The sequence below is a fragment of the Oncorhynchus tshawytscha genome, linkage group LG24, assembly GCF_018296145.1.
Source record: "Oncorhynchus tshawytscha isolate Ot180627B linkage group LG24, Otsh_v2.0, whole genome shotgun sequence".
NCBI lineage: Eukaryota > Metazoa > Chordata > Actinopteri > Salmoniformes > Salmonidae > Oncorhynchus > Oncorhynchus tshawytscha.
The window spans coordinates 33,116,242-33,136,590 of NC_056452.1; the positions used below are offsets into that span (position 1 = coordinate 33,116,242).

At 35.7% G+C, this 20,349-nt stretch overlaps 1 protein-coding gene across 1 annotated transcript in view; it reads right to left on the minus strand.

The window, feature by feature from the left end:
- nid1a (nidogen 1a) overlaps positions 1 to 20,349 on the minus strand; it is a 79,917-nt gene that overhangs the window by 26,718 nt on the left and 32,850 nt on the right. Inside the window, exons 13-14 of the mRNA XM_042305730.1 lie at positions 7,561 to 7,689; positions 5,608 to 5,751 (exon numbers count right to left, since the gene is read on the minus strand). Coding sequence (XP_042161664.1) covers positions 5,608 to 5,751; positions 7,561 to 7,689 — 273 coding nt within the window. The remainder of the gene's footprint in view (positions 1 to 5,607; positions 5,752 to 7,560; positions 7,690 to 20,349) is intronic.

A 20,349-nucleotide genomic window follows, 5' to 3' on the forward strand; every position in this document is an offset into this window, starting at 1 on the left:
CCACTCTGTGAAGGAAATAAATGACCAAGAGGACAGGCATAAAGATGAAGTCCACGGTTTGAATGGTGTCAGGTAGTTTTATATTGTATTCATTTGAACTTAACAATATGAAATGGGGTATTTAGATTTAGTATTTGACTATATAGTGTTACAGGCTTTGATTTTCCCATTTATATTTCGAGGCTAGCACGTTAGCAAGTTAGCACGTGCGGCGCACCGATTGGTGGCACCTCATTTTTTTGTTTACCTGTTCTTGGGCAAATTTAGTTGCCGCTCATGTTGCGTGTCTTTTAGGTCCCAGTTGTTGTTGCTAGTCAACTTTCAGTGGAACCCCCATGAGTGTCTTTCAGAATCCCTCCTAAAACACCACCTGTTTCGTTTGGTTGTGGTCAGCGGCTCTTTGTTAGTTCCCCATTCTGTTTGAGTGACATTATTTGGTTGGACTTGGGAGCACAGGGTAAGACAAGATGAGGATGCAGCAAAACAACATCAACAAGAACGTGCCTGTAATCCATGGCTTCTGGTTGGGATATGTACGTATGGTCACTGTGGGGACGACATCCTCAATGCACTTATTGATGAAGCCAATGACTGATGTGGTGTACTCCTCAATGCCATTGGATGAATCCTGGAAAACATATTCCAGTCTGTGCTACCAAAACCGTCCTGTAGGGTAGCATCCGCGTCATCTGACCACTTCCGTATTGAGCGAGTCACTGGTACTTCCTGATTTAGTTTTTGCTTGTAAGCAGGAATCAGGAGGTTAGAATTATGGTCAGATTTGCCAAATGGAGGGCGAGGGAGAGCTTTGTGCATCTCTGTGTGGAGAAAAGGTGATCTAGAGCTTTGTATGCATCTCTGTGTGGAGAAAAGGTGATCTAGAGCTTTGTATGCATCTCTGTGTGGAGAAAAGGTGATGTAGAGTTTTTTCCCTCTGGTTCCACATTTGACATGCTGGTAGAAATGAGGTAAAACTGATTTAAGTTTCCCTGCATTAAAGTCCCCGGCCACTAGGAGCAACGCTTCTGGATGAGTATTTTCTTGTTTGGTTATGACCTTACACAGCTCATTGAGTGGGGTCTTAGCGCCAGCATCGGTTTGTGGTGGTAAATAGACAGCTATGACAGCTATGAAAAATATTGATGAGAACTATAGTGTGGTCTACAGTGTGGTCTTATCATGAGGTACTCTACCTCAGGCGAGTAATACCTTGAGACTTCTTTAATATTAGACATTGTGCACCAGCAGTTATTGACAAATAGACACACACCTCCTCCCCTCGTCTTACAAGAAATAGTTGCTCTGTCCTGCTGGTGCACGGAGAAGCCAGTCAGATCCAAATGATCCGTGTCGTCGTTAAGCCACGTCTCGGTGAAACATAAGATATTACAGTTTTTAATGTCCCATTGGTAGGAGAGTCTCCCCCAACATAGCCTTTGTTTTCCAATGGCACGTTGGCCAATAATACGGAGGGTGGTGGTAAATTCTTACAAGGCACCCAGCCGTCCTCCCCCTTTTTCTCCTTATTTTGTTCACACGGATGACAGGGAACACCAACCAGGTTTTTTTGTAGCATTTGCTGGAAAACCTTTGACATGAAATTTGAACTTTGGTCTGATTACACTAAAAACAGAAGTCAAAAGTTTTAGAAGAATTTCACCAGGGCCTTAACAATACTGGGAGACTACACTGGGAGATTTTCCTAATGAGCATTTTGGACATCATGTCAGAGGTCATTTAGAGCTGTCTGAGAGAGAGGTTGTTGCAGGGCGACACCTTAAACACAAAAACAAATCTGTTGGAGTACGATAGTGCTTTTCACACTTCAGATTTTGCCAGTGAGATTCTGGAGAAGGCACAAATGAAAACGAAAGTTTAATACGATCGAAAGGCCCGAAACCTTTTGATAGTCAATCGATCAATAAAATAATACTTTTAGATTTATTTTTTAAAATTTACAATCTCTAGAGAATAAGAAAGGTTCAGAACTTTTGTGAAACATCACAACCCAGTTGAAAAATGTATGTCAATAGAAATAAAAATGGATGGTTGAATGGAGCTGAAGGGTGGGACTGGATGGTGTTCAGAGATAGATGGGAGGAGTTGAGGGGAGCTGAAGGGTGGGACTGGATGGTGTTCAGAGATAGATGGGAGGAGTTGAGGGGAGCTGAAGGATGGGACTGGATGGTGTAGAAATAGATGGAAGGGGTTGAGGGAGCTGAAGGTGGGACTGGTTGGTGTTCAGAGATAGATGGGAGGAGTTGAGGGGAGCTGAAGGATGGGACTGGGTGGTGTTCAGAGATAGATGGGAGGAGTTGAGGGGAGCTGAAGGATGGGACTGGGTGGTGGTCAGAGATAGATGGGAGGGTTGAGGGGAGCTGAAGGATGGGACTGGATGGTGTAGAGATAGATGGAAGGGGTTGAGGGGAGCTGAAGGATGGGACTGGTTGGTGTTCAGAGATAGATGGGAGGAGTTGAGGGGAGCTGAAGGATGGGACTGGGTGGTGTTCAGAGATAGATGGGAGGGGTTGAATGGAGCTGAAGGGTGGGACTAATAATAACAATAACAACTCAAATATACTGTGTCTGTAAAATGTAGATATGTTAAGAACTGTTGTGAAGCAGCACAGTTAAAAATATATGGCAAATATAAATCAAAATGGATGGTGTTCAGAGATAGATGGGAGGAGTTGAGGGGAGCTGAAGGATGGGACTGGATGGTGTAGAGATAGATGGAAGGGGTTGAGGGGAGCTGAAGGATGGGACTGGTTGGTGTTCAGAGATAGATGGGAGGAGTTGAGGGGAGCTGAAGGATTGGACTGGGTGGTGTTCAGAAATAGATGGGAGGGGTTGAGGGGAGCTGAAGGGTGGGACTGGATGGTGTTCAGAGATAGATGGAAGGGGTTGAATGGAGCTGAAGGATGGGACTGGATGGTGTTCAGAGATAGATGGAAGGGGTTGAGGGGAGCTGAAGGATGGGACTGGGTGGTGGTCAGAGATAGATGGGAGGGGTTGAGGGGAGCTGAAGGATGGGACTGGTTGGTGTAGAGATAGATGAGAGGGGTTGAATGGAGCTGAAGGATGGGACTGGATGGTGTTCAGAGATAGATGGACGGGGTTGAGGGGAGCTGAAGGATGGGACTGGGTGGTGGTCAGAGATAGATGGGAGGGGTTGAGGGGAGCTGAAGGATGGGACTGGTTGGTGTTCAGAGATAGATGGAGGGGTTGAGGGAGCTGAAGGATGGGACTGGTTGGTGTTCAGAGATAGATGGGAGGGGTTGAGGGGAGCTGAAGGATGGGACTGGGTGGTGTCGAGAGATAGATGGGAGGGGTTGAGGGGAGCTGAAGGATGGGACTGGATGGTGTTCAGAGATAGATGGAGGGGTTGAGGGAGCTGAAGGATGGGACTGGTTGGTGTTCATAGATAGATGGGAGGAGTTGAGGGGAGCTGAAGGATGGGACTGGGTGGTGTTCAGAGATAGATGGAAGGGGTTGAGGGGAGCTGAAGGATGGGACTGGGTGGTGTTCAGAGATAGATGGGAGGGGTTGAGAGGAGCTGAAGGATGGGATTAAAAACAAACTAAATACAACTAATGTAAAATATACCTAAAATGTATATAGTATGTACAAACTGGAAGTAGAAACCTAAGTATTGTTGTCCATTAGTTTACTTCAATTAGGGCAGGGGCGGTAGGGTTAGTGGACAATAATAAAGGAAAATATATTTAAAATAATATATATTTACCCCAAAATATATGGGGGATTGGAAGTGATGCAGACAATTACATTGATGGAAACTACAATCTATCTGCAATATTAAAGCTGATCCCCCCCACCAAAAGTAAAAAATAATTAAGAATTTAAAACAAAAAAACCCAGATATCTTATTTAAAAAAGTATTCAGACCCTTTGCTATGAGATTCGAAAATTGAGCTCAGGTGCATCCTGTTCCCATTGATCATCCTTGAGATGTTTTTACAAATTGATTGGAGTCAACCTGTGGTAAATTCAATTGATTGGACATGATTTGGAAAGGCAAACACCTGTCTATATAACGTCTCACAGTTGACAGTGCATGTCAGAGCAAAAACCAAGCTATGAGGTTGAAGGAATTGTCCGTAGAGCTCCGAGACAGGATTGTGTTGAGGCACAGGTATGGGGAAGGGTACCAAAACATTTAGGCAGCATTGAAGGTCCCCAAGAACTCAGTGGCCTCCGTCATTCTGAAATGGAAGAAGTTTGGAACCACTAAGACTCTTCCTAGAGCTGGTCATCTGGCCAAACTGAGCAATCGGGGGAGAAGGACCTTGGTCAGGGAGGTGACTAAGAACCAGATGGTCACTCTGACAGAGCTCCAGAGTTCCTATGTAGATATGGGAGAACCTTCCAGAAGGAAAACCATCTCTGCAGCACTCCACCAATCAGGCCTTTATGGTAGAGTGGCCAGATGGAAGCCACTCCTCAGTAAAAGGAACAAAATGTGGAAATAGTGAAGAGGTCTGAATACTTTACGAAAGCACTGTATGTATATATGTATATGTGTGTATATGTGTGTGTGTGTGTGTGTGTGTGTGTGTGTGTGTGTGTGTGTGTGTGTGTGTGTGTGTGTGTGTGTGTGTGTGTGTGTGAGTGTGTATATATGTGTGCGTGTACTGTACCTGATAGATATTGGGGGTATCCTGGGATGTGGATGTTATTGCTGTGAGAGTGAGTTAGCTAGCATGTTCTGATTGCCATGATCACATTAGCTCCCTGCTAATTCAGTTACTTCAATGACAACAGATTAATCATTCATCAACATACTGTTGTCCTGCACATCTAATGTGCTTCCTTGTGTCTGTCGTCAGAATAAACACCAATCAACTGGGACCGCTGGCTGGCCAGTCAGAATAAACACCAATCAACTGGGACCGCTGGCTGGACAGTCAGAATACACACCAATCAACTGGGACCGCTGGCTGGCCAGTCAGAATAAACACCAATCAACTGGGACCGCTGGCTGGCCAGTCAGAATACACACCAATCAACTGGGACCGCTGGCTGGCCAGTCAGAATACACACCAATCAACTGGGACCGCTGGCTGGCCAGTCAGAATAAACACCAATCAACTGGGACCGCTGGCTGGCCAGTCAGAATACACACCAATACACACCAATCAACTGGGACCGCTGGCTGGCCAGTCAGAATACACACCAATCAACTGGGACCGCTGGCTGGCCAGTCAGAATAAACACCAATCAACTGGGACCGCTGGCTGGACAAGCCTTTCATTATAAAGGGGATGCCTAGTCAGTTATAAAGGGAAAGGGAGAGGGGGATGCCTAGTCAGTTATAAAGGGAGAGGGGGATACCTAGTCAGTTATAAAGGGAGAGGGGGATGCCTAGTCAGTTATAAAGGGAGAGGGGGATACCTAGTCAGTTATAAAGGGAGAGGGGGATACCTAGTCAGTTGTACAACTGAATGCATTCTACTGAAATGTGTCTTTCGCATTTAACCTCTGAATCAGAGAGGGGGGGGCGCCATAATCGACATCCACGTCTTCGGCGCCCAGGGAACAGTGGGTTTAAATGCCCACAAACACACACAAACACACTCACACCATTACCTTGGCAGACCCGTCCGTGTCCCTGAAACCCAGGCAAACAGGAGCAGATATAAGAGGATCCTCCACTGTAGCTGCAGTGAGCGCGCTCCGTAATGTCACAGTCATGGCTGCCGGCCGCGCAGTGGTCTACTGGACGGTCCACTCCTGGGGAAGGGGGGATTAAACAGCCAATCAGCAAGTCGGTCAGTCAGTCAATCAATCTATCAATCAATCAAACTCCTGGAAAGGATAGGGGATGTCATCATCAAGACAGGAAATATTTCAGATGTTAGTATGTTAGTAGTTTTCTGGCCTAGATTCTGACACAGGCTGCGTTTACACAGGCAGCCCAATTCTTATCTGTTGCCCAATTACTGACAAGAGAGATGATCCGATTGGTCAAAAGCACAATTACTGAAAAAAATCTGAATTGGGCTGTCTGTGAAAAAACGACAATGTCTGTCTGTTGCCGAGAAGTGAGCAGACATGCTTTCATCTGTTCTGTTTTTATTTCCCTCATATGGCAGTGGTTAGTGTTTAACCCCAGAATTTAAAGCAGCCAGAAGACAGAGAGAGAGGGGGGCGGCAGAGAGAAAAAGAGAGGGGGACAGATAGAAAGGGAGAGAGAGAGAGTTTAAGAGAAAGAGAGCGAGACAGAGAGAGTTTGAGAGAAAGAGAGAGCGAGACAAAGAGAGTTTGAGAGAAAGAGAGAGCGAGACAGAGAGAGTTTGGGAGAAAGAGAGCGAGACAGAGAGAGTTTGGGAGAAAGAGAGCGAGACAGAGAGAGTTTGGGAGAAAGAGAGCGAGACAGAGAGAGTTTGAGAGAAAGAGAGAGCGAGACAGAGAGAGTTTGAGAGAAAGAGAGCGAGACAGAGAGAGTTTGGGAGAAAGAGAGAGCGAGACAGAGAGAGTTTGAGAGAAAGAGAGAGCGAGACAGAGAGAGTTTGGGAGAAAGAGAGCGAGACAGAGAGAGTTTGGGAGAAAGAGAGCGAGACAGAGAGAGTTTGAGAGAAAGAGAGAGCGAGACAGAGAGAGTTTGAGAGAAAGAGAGAGCGAGACAGAGAGAGTTTGAGAGAAAGAGAGAGCGAGACAGAGAGAGTTTGAGAGAAAGAGAGAGCGAGACAGAGAGAGTTTGAGAGAAAGAGAGAGAGACAGAGTTTGGGAGAAAGAGAGAGAGACAGAGAGTTTGAGAGAAAGAGAGAGCGAGACAGAGAGAGTTTGAGAGAAAGAGAGAGCGAGACAGAGAGAGTTTGAGAGAAAGAGAGAGCGAGACAAAGAGAGTTTGAGAGAAAGAGAGAGCGAGACAGAGAGAGTTTGAGAGAAAGAGAGAGCGAGACAGAGAGAGTTTGGGAGAAAGAGAGCGAGACAGAGAGAGTTTGAGAGAAAGAGAGAGCGAGACAGAGAGAGTTTGAGAGAAAAGAGAGCGAGACAGAGAGAGTTTGGGAGAAAGAGAGCGAGACAGAGAGAGTTTGAGAGAAAGAGAGAGCGAGACAGAGAGAGTTTGAGAGAAAGAGAGCGAGACAAAGAGTTTGAGAGAAAGAGAGAGCGAGACAAAGAGAGTTTGAGAGAAAGAGAGAGCGAGACAGAGAGAGTTTGGGAGAAAGAGAGCGAGACAGAGAGAGTTTGAGAGAAAGAGAGAGCGAGACAGAGAGAGTTTGAGAGAAAGAGAGAGCGAGACAGAGAGAGTTTGAGAGAAAGAGAGCGCGAGACAGAGAGAGTTTGAGAGAAAAAGAGAGAGCGAGACAGAGAGTTTGGGAGAAAGAGAGAGCGAGACAAAGAGTTTGAGAGAAAGAGAGAGTGAGACAGAGAGAGTTTGAGAAAAAGAGAGAGCGAGACAGAGAGAGTTTGGGAGAAAGAGAGCGAGACAGACAAAGTTTGGGAGAAAGAGAGTGAGAGTGAAGAGAGGGAGTGAGAACAAGAATAAGAAACAGAGAGAGCGAAAAAGGGCGACACACATACACACACAAAGTGTACCTATGCAGGTGTGTCCGTCACTGGCGAACTGGTATCCATCATTACACTCACAGCGGAAGGTTCCGGGCTGGTTGTTGCAGACTGAGTGTTCTCCACAGGCCAGAGGGATCTCTCTACACTCATCAATATCTGACAGGAACAAACACAAACCCAAGCATTGACATAAACACACATAAACAGAAAGATATACATGACTGCTGAGATCTGAGGGATCTACACTAAATGTCTGACAGGAACAGATGGAGACAAACAGAAACAGAAAAATGACTGTCAGTCTGTTCAGATCTGAGGGTTTTTATCAAGAATGGTAGAAAAATGACTGTCAGTCTGTTCAGATCTGAGGGTTTTTATCAAGAATGGTAGAAAAATGACTGTCAGTCTGTTCAGACCTGAGGGTTTTTATCAAGAATGGTAGAAAAATGACTGTCAGTCTGTTCAGACCTGAGGGTTTTATCAAGAATGGTAGAAAAATGACTGTCAGTCTGTTCAGATCTGAGGGTTTTTATCAAGAATGGTAGAAAAATGACTGTCAGTCTGTTCAGATCTGAGGGTTTTTATCAAGAATGGTAGAAAAATGACTGTCAGTTGTTCAGATCTGAGGGTTTTTATCAAGAATGGTAGAAAATGACTGTCAGTCTGTTCAGATCTGAGGGTTTTTATCAAGAATGGTAGAAAAATGACTGTCAGTCTGTTCAGATCTGAGGGTTTTTATCAAGAATGGTAGAAAAATGACTGTCAGTCTGTTCAGACCTGAGGGTTTTTATCAAGAATGGTAGAAAAATGACTGTCAGTCTGTTCAGATCTGAGGGTTTTTATCCAGAATGGTAGAAAAATGACTGTCAGTCTGTTCAGATCTGAGGGTTTTTATCAAGAATGGTAGAAAAATGACTGTCAGTCTGTTCAGATCTGAGGGTTTTTATCAAGAATGGTAGAAAAATGACTGTCAGTCTGTTCAGATCTGAGGGTTTTTATCAAAAATGGTAGAAAAATGACTGTCAGTCTGTTCAGACCTGAGGGTTTTTATCAAGAATGGTAGAAAAATGACTGTCAGTCTGTTCAGATCTGAGGGTTTTTATCAAGAATGGTAGAAAAATGACTGTCAGTCTGTTCAGATCTGAGGGTTTTTATCAAGAATGGTAGAAAAATGACTGTCAGTCTGTTCAGATCTGAGGGTTTTTATCAAGAATGGTAGAAAAATGACTGTCAGTCTGTTCAGATCTGAGGGTTTTTATCAAGAATGGTAGAAAAATGACTGTCAGTCTGTTCAGATCTGAGGGTTTTTATCAAGAATGGTAGAAAAATGACACAGGACGGTATGTCGACCTTCAGATACTATACTAAACTACAGACTACAACACCTATAACAACTATAACAACTATAATAACTATGGTAATAACTATAATAATAACTATAATAAAAACTATAATAACTATGATAATAACTATAATAATAACTACAATAACGATAACAACTATAATAACTATGATAACAATTATAATAACTATAATAACTATAATAACAACTACAATAACTATGGTAATAACTATAATAACTATAATAGTAACTACACCAATTATGATAATAACTATAATAACGATAACAACCATAATAACTATAATAACTATAATAGCCATAATAATAACTATAATAGCTATAGTAATAACTATAACAATTATGATAATAACTATAATAACTATGACAGTAACTATAATAACTATAATAACTATAATAACTATGATAATAACTCCAACAACTATGATAATCACTATAATAACTATGATAACTATAATAATAACTATAATAACCATAAAAACTATAATAACTATGATAACTATAATAAAAACTATAATAACTATAACAACTATAACAACTATAACAACTATAATAACTATAACAACTATAATAACGATAACAACCATAATAACTGTAATAACTACAATAATAACTATAATAACTATGATAATAACTATAATAGCTATAATAAGTAATAACTGCAATAACTACAATAATAACAATAATAACTATGATAATAACTATAATAACCATAATAGCGATAACAGTCAATAACTTTAATAACTATGATAATAACTATAATAATAACTATAATAACGATAACAACCATAATAACTATGTTAATAACTATAATAACTATTATAATAACGATAATAACTATGATAATAGCTATAATAACGATAACAACCATAATAACTATAATAACTATAACAACTATAACAGCTAGAATAACTATAATAACTATGATAACAGCTATAATAATAACTGTAATAACTATGACAATAACTACAATAACTATAACAACTATAATAACTATAACAGCTATAATAACTATGGTAATAACTATAATAACTATAATAACTATAATAACTATGACAATAACTATAATAACTATAATAACTATGATAATAACTCCAATAACTATGATAATCACTATAATAACTATGATAACTATAATAATAACTATAATAACCATAAAAACTATAATAACTATGATAACTATAATAAAAACTATAATAACTATAACAACTATAATAACTGTAATAATACCTATAATAACTATAATAACTATAATACCTGTAACAACTATAATAACTATACTAATAACTATAATAACTATAATAGCTATGGTAATAACGATAATAACTATGATGACTATAATAATAACTATAATAACTATGATAACAGCTATAATAACTATAACAACTATATTAACTATAATAACTATAATAACTATAATAGCTGTGATAATAACTATAATAAGTATGATGACTATAATAATAACTATGACAACTATGATAATAACTATGATAATAACTATAATAACTATGATAATAACTATAATAACTATGATAATAACTATAATAGCTATGATAACTATAATAACTATAATAGCTATAATAGCTATGACAACTATAATAACTATAATAACTATGATAATAACTATAATAACTATGATAACAACTATAATAGCTATGATAACTATAACAACTATAATAACTATAATAACTATGATTATAACTATAATAACGGTGACAACTATAATAGCTATAACAACTATAATAACTATGATAATAACTCCAACAACTATGATAATCACTATAATAACTATGATAACTATAATAATAACTATAATAACCATAAAAACTATAATAACTATGATAACTATAATAAAAACTATAATAACTATAACAACTATAACAACTATAACAACTATAATAACTATAACAACTATAATAACGATAACAACCATAATTGTAATAACTACAATAATAACTATAATAACTATGATAATAACTATAATAGCTATAATAAGTTTGTAATAACTGCAATAACTACAATAATAACAATAATAACTATGATAATAACTATAATAACCATAATAGCGATAACAGCCATAATAACTTTAATAACTATGATAATAACTATAATAATAACTATAATAACGATAACAACCATAATAGCTATGTTAATAACTATAATAACTATTATAATAACGATAATAACTATGATAATAGCTATAATAACGATAACAACCATAATAACTATAATAACTATAACAACTATAACAGCTAGAATAACTATAATAACTATGATAACAGCTATAATAATAACTGTAATAACTATGACAATAACTACAATAACTATAACAACTATAATAACTATAACAGCTATAATAACTATGGTAATAACTATAATAACTATAATAACTATAATAACTATGACAATAACTATAATAACTATAATAACTATAATAACTATGATAATAACTCCAATAACTATGATAATCACTATAATAACTATGATAACTATAATAATAACTATAATAACCATAAAAACTATAATAACTATGATAACTATAATAAAAACTATAATAACTATAACAACTATAATAACTGTAATAATACCTATAATAACTATAATAACTATAATACCTGTAACAACTATAATAACTATACTAATAACTATAATAACTATAATAGCTATGGTAATAACGATAATAACTATGATGACTATAATAATAACTATAATAACTATGATAACAGCTATAATAACTATAACAACTATATTAACTATAATAACTATAATAACTATAATAGCTGTGATAATAACTATAATAAGTATGATGACTATAATAATAACTATGACAACTATGATAATAACTATGATAATAACTATAATAACTATGATAATAACTATAATAACTATGATAATAACTATAATAGCTATGATAACTATAATAACTATAATAGCTATAATAGCTATGACAACTATAATAACTATAATAACTATGATAATAACTATAATAACTATGATAACAACTATAATAGCTATGATAACTATAACAACTATAATAACTATAATAACTATGATTATAACTATAATAACGATGACAACTATAATAACTATAACAACTATAATAACTATGATAATAACTCCAACAACTATGATAATCACTATAATAACTATGATAACTATAATAATAACTATAATAACCATAAAAACTATAATAACTATGATAACTATAATAAAAACTATAATAACTATAACAACTATAACAACTATAACAACTATAATAACTATAACAACTATAATAACGATAACAACCATAATAACTGTAATAACTACAATAATAACTATAATAACTATGATAATAACTATAATAGCTATAATAACTGTAATAACTGCAATAACTACAATAATAACAATAATAACTATGATAATAACTATAATAACCATAATAGCGATAACAGCCATAATAACTTTAATAACTATGATAATAACTATAATAATAACTATAATAACGATAACAACCATAATAGCTATGTTAATAACTATAATAACTATTATAATAACGATAATAACTATGATAATAGCTATAATAACGATAACAACCATAATAACTATAATAACTATAACAACTATAACAGCTAGAATAACTATAATAACTATGATAACAGCTATAATAATAACTGTAATAACTATGACAATAACTACAATAACTATAACAACTATAATAACTATAACAGCTATAATAACTATGGTAATAACTATAATAACTATAATAACTATAATAACTATGACAATAACTATAATAACTATAATAACTATAATAACTATGATAATAACTCCAATAACTATGATAATCACTATAATAACTATGATAACTATAATAATAACTATAATAACCATAAAAACTATAATAACTATGATAACTATAATAAAAACTATAATAACTATAACAACTATAATAACTGTAATAATACCTATAATAACTATAATAACTATAATACCTGTAACAACTATAATAACTATACTAATAACTATAATAACTATAATAGCTATGGTAATAACGATAATAACTATGATGACTATAATAATAACTATAATAACTATGATAACAGCTATAATAACTATAACAACTATATTAACTATAATAACTATAATAACTATAATAGCTGTGATAATAACTATAATAAGTATGATGACTATAATAATAACTATGACAACTATGATAATAACTATGATAATAACTATAATAACTATGATAATAACTATAATAACTATGATAATAACTATAATAGCTATGATAACTATAATAACTATAATAGCTATAATAGCTATGACAACTATAATAACTATAATAACTATAATAACTATGATAATAACTATAATAACTATGATAACAACTATAATAGCTATGATAACTATAACAACTATAATAACTATAATAACTATGATTATAACTATAATAACGATGACAACTATAATAACTATAACAACTATGATAATAACTATAATAGCTATGATAACTGTAATAACTACAATAACTATAATAACTATGATAATAACTATAATAACTATGATAACTATGATAACTATAATAACTATAATAACTATAATACCTATGATAAAAACTACAATAACTATGATGACTATAATAATAACTATAATAACTATACCAACTGTAATAACTATGGTAATAACTATAATAACTATGATAACTATAATAATAACTATAATAACTATAACAACTATAATACCTATAATAACTATAATAACAACTATAATAACCATAACAACTATAACAACTATAATAACTATGGTAATAACTATAATAACTATGACAACTATAATAACAACTATAATAACTATAACAACTATAATAACTATAATAACTATAATAATAACGTTAGTAACTATGGCAACTATAACAACTATAACAACTATAATAACTATAACAACTATAATAATAACTATAACAACTATAATAACTATGATACTAACTATAATAACTATAAAAACCAGAATAACTATGACAACTATAATACCTATAATAACCATAATAACTATGACAACTATAATACCTATAATAACTATAATAACTATAATAACTATAATAACCATAACAGCTATGGTACCAACTATAATAACTATAATAACCATAATAACTATGATACTAACTATAATAACTATAATAACTATGACAGCTATAATAACAATAATAACCATAATAACTATGATACCAACTATAATAACTATAATAACAATGACAACCATAATAACTATAATAACTATAATAACCATAATAACTATGGTACTAACTATGATAACTGTAATAGCCATAATAACTATGACAGCTATAACACCTATAATAACCATAATAACTATGATAATAACTATAATAACTATAACAACCATAATAACTATGACAACTATAATAACTATAATAACTATAATAACTATAATAACAATAGCAACTATAACAACTATAATAACTATAATAACTATAATAACTACAATGACAATAATAACTATAATAACAATAACAACTATACAACTATAATAACTATAATAACTATGACTATTCTGGACAGTATCTGGATAACAGAGGGACTGTAGTTCACTGGTGTTCTGGACAGTATCTGGACAGCAGAGGGACTGTAGTTCACTGGATGGACAGTATCTGGATAGCAGAGGGACTGTAGTTCACTGGTGTTCTGGACAGTATCTGGATAGCAGAGGGACTGTAGTTCACTGGTGTTCTGGACAGTATCTGGATAGCAGAGGGACTGTAGATCACTAGTGTTCTGGACAGTATCTGGATAGCAGAGGGACTGTAGATCACTGGTATTCTGGACAGTATATGGAAAGCAGAGGGACTATAGTTCACTGGATGGACAGTATCTGGATAACAGAGGGACTGTAGTTCACTAGTTTTCTGGACAGTATATGGAAAGCAGAGGGACTATAGTTCACTGGATGGACAGTATCTGGACAGCAGAGGGACTGTAGTTCACTGGATGGACAGTATCTGGATAGCAGAGGGACTGTAGTTCACTGGTGTTCTGGACAGTATATGGAAAGCAGAGGGACTATAGTTCACTGGATGGACAGTATCTGGACAGCAGAGGGACTATAGTTCACTGGATGGACAGTATCTGGATAGCAGAGGGACTGTAGTTCACTGGTGTTCTGGACAGTATATGGAAAGCAGAGGGACTATAGTTCACTGGATGGACAGTATCTGGACAGCAGAGGGACTGTAGTTCACTGGATGGACAGTATCTGGACAGCAGAGGGACTATAGTTCACTGGATGGACAGTATCTGGAAAGCAGAGGGACTGTAGTTCACTAGTGTTCTGGACAGTATCTGGATAGCAGAGGGACTGTAGTTCACTAGTGTTCTGGACAGTATCTGGATATCAGAGGGACTGTAGTTCACTAGTGTTCTGGACAGTATCTGGATATCAGAGGGACTGTAGTTCACTGGATGGACTGTAACTGAAACAGACTGGTTTCCTAATTACTAAATGTGTTTAGAGATACAATCTTTCCTGTGTCTGTCAAGCATCCTGTCTTTACTTTCTGTGGCTAAGAGCACTTCCTTTTCCCTCGTCCCAAAACTGTTCCTACCCCTCCCCTCCCCAAGCCTGTCCCAAGACAAAATAAGAACTCCTCTCTATGTGGATTAGGGGAGTAGGGTCCTCATTTTAACCCCCGTGTGCTCGAGAGTACATCCTTTACTGTCATCCTAAAACTGTTCCTCCCCCTCACAATCCCGTTCCAAGACTTTCCCAACTCCAAAGACAAAACATTTCCTAACCCAACTCCAAGCCCAAAATAGAAACCCCCCTCTCTCTGTGAAGGGACTACTCCTTCCTGTACATCATACTGTTTGTGAACTCTGAAATGAGCCCTGAAACCCCAAGATATGAAGGGAGGGTTCTAGGGAGTAGGGTGGAAATGGTCCCCTAATCAACCTATGATTGAGTGTTTGGTCTGGGAGTCAGACAGTGAAGGAACAGGATTGGTTGACAGGGTGGGCTCTCAAACAGGGCCACAGTACAACGCAGTACAGAGTACAGAATATAGTACAGAGCACATCAGAGTACAGTACAGTACAGAATACAGCACAGTACAGAATACAGCACAGTACAGAGTACAGCATACCTGTAAGTGTTAATGAGGACACTGTAAGATGTAATGGAGCATTAGATGTTTTTCCCTTTCCTGCTTGGTATGCAAGATACTGACTAGAGATTCATTTAGACACCAAAAGATACTGACTAGAGATTCATTTAGACACCAAAAGATACTGACTAGAGATTCATTTAGACACCAAAAGATACTGACTAGAGATTCATTTAGACACCAAAAGATACTGACTAGATTCATTTAGACACCAAAAGATACTGACTAGAGATTCATTTAGACACCAAAAGATACTGACTAGAGATTCATTTAGACACCAAAAGATACTGACTAGAGATTCATTTAGACACCAACAGATACTGACTAGAGATTCATTTAGACACCAAAAGATACTGACTAGAGATTCATTTAGACACCAAAAGATACTGACTAGAGCTTCATTTAGACACCAAAAGATACTGACTAGAGCTTCATTTAGACACCAAAAGATACTGACTAGAGATTCATTTAGACACCAAAAGATACTGACTAGAGCTTCATTTAGACACCAAAAGATACTGACTAGATTCATTTAGACACCAAAAGATACTGACTAGATTCATTTAGACACCAAAAGATACTGACTAGAGCTTCATTTAGACACCAAAAGATACTGACTAGATTCATTTAGACACCAAAAGATACTGACTAGATTCATTTAGACACCAAAAGATACTGACTAGAGATTCATTTAGACACCAAAAGATACTGACTAGAGCTTCATTTAGACACCAAAAGATACTGACTAGAGATTCATTTAGACACCAAAAGATACTGACTAGAGATTCATTTAGACACCAAAAGATACTGACTAGAGATTCATTTAGACACCAAAAGATACTGACTAGAGATTCATTTAGACACCAAAAGATACTGACTAGAGATTCATTTAGACACCAAAAGATACTGACTAGAGATTCATTTAGACACCAAAAGATACTGACTAGAGATTCATTTAGACACCAAAAGATACTGACTAGAGATTCATTTAGACACCAAAAGATACTGACTAGAGATTCATTTAGACACCAAAAGATACTGACTAGAGATTCATTTAGACACCAAAAGATACTGACTAGAGCTTCATTTAGACACCAAAAGATACTGACTAGAGATTCATTTAGACACCAAAAGATACTGACTAGAGATTCATTTAGACACCAAAAGATACTGACTAGAGATTCATTTAGACACCAAAAGATACTGACTAGAGATTCATTTAGACACCAAAAGATACTGACTAGAGATTCATTTAGACACCAAAAGATACTGACTAGAGATTCATTTAGACACCAAAAGATACTGACTAGAGCTTCATTTAGACACCAAAAGATACTGACTAGAGCTTCATTTAGACACCAAAAGATACTGACTAGAGCTTCATTTAGACACCAAAAGATACTGACTAGAGATTCATTTAGACACCAAAAGATACTGACTAGAGATTCATTTAGACACCAAAAGATACTGACTAGAGATTCATTTAGACACCAAAAGATACTGACTAGAGATTCATTTAGACACCAAAAGATACTGACTAGAGATTCATTTAGACACCAAAAGATACTGACTAGAGATTCATTTAGACACCAAAAGATACTGACTAGAGATTCATTTAGACACCAAAAGATACTGACTAGAGATTCATTTAGACACCAAAAGATACTGACTAGAGCTTCATTTAGACACCAAAAGATACTGACTAGAGCTTCATTTAGACACCAAAAGATACTGACTAGAGATTCATTTAGACACCAAAAGATACTGACTAGAGCTTCATTTAGACACCAAAAGATACTGACTAGAGATTCATTTAGACACCAAAAGATACTGACTAGAGATTCATTTAGACACCAAAAGATACTGACTAGAGATTCATTTAGACTCCAAAAGATACTGACTAGAGATTCATTTAGACACCAAAAGATACTGACTAGAGCTTCATTTAGACACCAAAAGATACTGACTAGAGATTCATTTAGACACCAAAAGATACTGACTAGAGCTTCATTTAGACACCAAAAGATACTGACTAGAGATTCATTTAGACACCAAAAGATACTGACTAGAGATTCATTTAGACACCAAAAGATACTGACTAGATTCATTTTGACACCAAAAGATACTGACTAGAGCTTCATTTAGACACCAAAAGATACTGACTAGAGATTCATTTAGACACCAAAAGATACTGACTAGAGCTTCATTTAGACACCAAAAGATACTGACTAGATTCATTTAGACACCAAAAGATACTGACTAGAGCTTCATTTAGACACCAAAAGATACTGACTAGAGATTCATTTAGACACCAAAAGATACTGACTAGAGATTCATTTAGACACCAAAAGATACTGACTAGAGATTCATTTAGACACCAAAAGATACTGACTAGAGATTCATTTAGACACCAAAAGATACTGACTAGAGATTCATTTAGACACCAAAAGATACTGACTAGTGATTCATTTAGACACCAAAAGATACTGACTAGAGCTTCATTTAGACACCAAAAGATACTGACTAGAGATTCATTTAGACACCAAAAGATACTGACTAGAGCTTCATTTAGACACCAAAAGATACTGACTAGAGCTTCATTTAGACACCAAAAGATACTGACTAGAGATTCATTTAGACACCAAAAGATACTGACTAGAGATTCATTTAGACACCAAAAGATACTGACTAGAGCTTCATTTAGACACCAAAAGATACTGACTAGAGATTCATTTAGACACCAAAAGATACTGACTAGAGCTTCATTTAGACACCAAAAGATACTGACTAGAGCTTCATTTAGACACCAAAAGATACTGACTAGAGATTCATTTAGACACCAAAAATACTGACTAGAGATTCATTTAGACACCAAAAGATACTGACTAGAGATTCATTTAGACACCAAAAGATACTGACTAGAGATTCATTTAGACACCAAAAGATACTGACTAGAGCTTCATTTAGACACCAAAAGATACTGACTAGAGATTCATTTAGACACCAAAAGATACTGACTAGAGCTTCATTTAGACAGCAAAAGATACTGACTAGAGCTTCATTTAGACACCAAAAGATACTGACTAGAGCTTCATTTAGACACCAAAAATACTGACTAGAGATTCATTTAGACACCAAAAGATACTGACTAGAGATTCATTTAGACACCAAAAGATACTGACTAGAGCTTCATTTAGACACCAAAAGATACTGACTAGAGCTTCATTTAGACACCAAAAGATACTGACTAGAGCTTCATTTAGACACCAAAAGATACTGACTAGAGCTTCATTTAGACACCAAAAGATACTGACTAGAGATTCATTTAGACACCAAAAAATACTGACTAGAGATTCATTTAGACACCAAAAGATACTGACTAGAGATTCATTTAGACACCAAAAGATACTGACTAGAGCTTCATTTAGACACCAAAAAATACTGACTAGAGCTTCATTTAGACACCAAAAAATACTGACTAGAGATTCATTTAGACACCAAAAGATACTGACTAGAGCTTCATTTAGACACCAAAAGATACTGACTAGAGCTTCATTTAGACACCAAAAGATACTGACTAGATTCATTTAGACACCAAAAGATACTGACTAGAGATTCATTTAGACACCAAAAGATACTGACTAGAGATTCATTTAGACACCAAAAGATACTGACTAGAGATTCATTTAGACACCAAAAGATACTGACTAGAGCTTCATTTAGACACCAAAAGATACTGACTAGAGCTTCATTTAGACACCAAAAGATACTGACTAGAGATTCATTTAGACACCAAAAGATACTGACTAGAGATTCATTTAGACACCAAAAGATACTGACTAGAGATTCATTTAGACACCAAAAGATACTGACTAGAGATTCATTTAGACACCAAAAGATACTGACTAGAGATTCATTTAGACACCAAAAGATACTGACTAGAGATTCATTTAGACACCAAAAGATACTGACTAGAGCTTCATTTAGACACCAAAAGATACTGACTAGAGCTTCATTTAGACACCAAAAGATACTGACTAGAGATTCATTTAGACACCAAAAGATACTGACTAGAGATTCATTTAGACACCAAAAGATACTGACTAGAGATTCATTTAGACACCAAAAGATACTGACTAGAGATTCATTTAGACACCAAAAGATACTGACTAGAGATTCATTTAGACACCAAAAGATACTGACTAGAGCTTCATTTAGACACCAAAAGATACTGACTAGAGCTTCATTTAGACACCAAAAAAGATACTGACTAGACACCAAAGATTCATTTAGACACCAA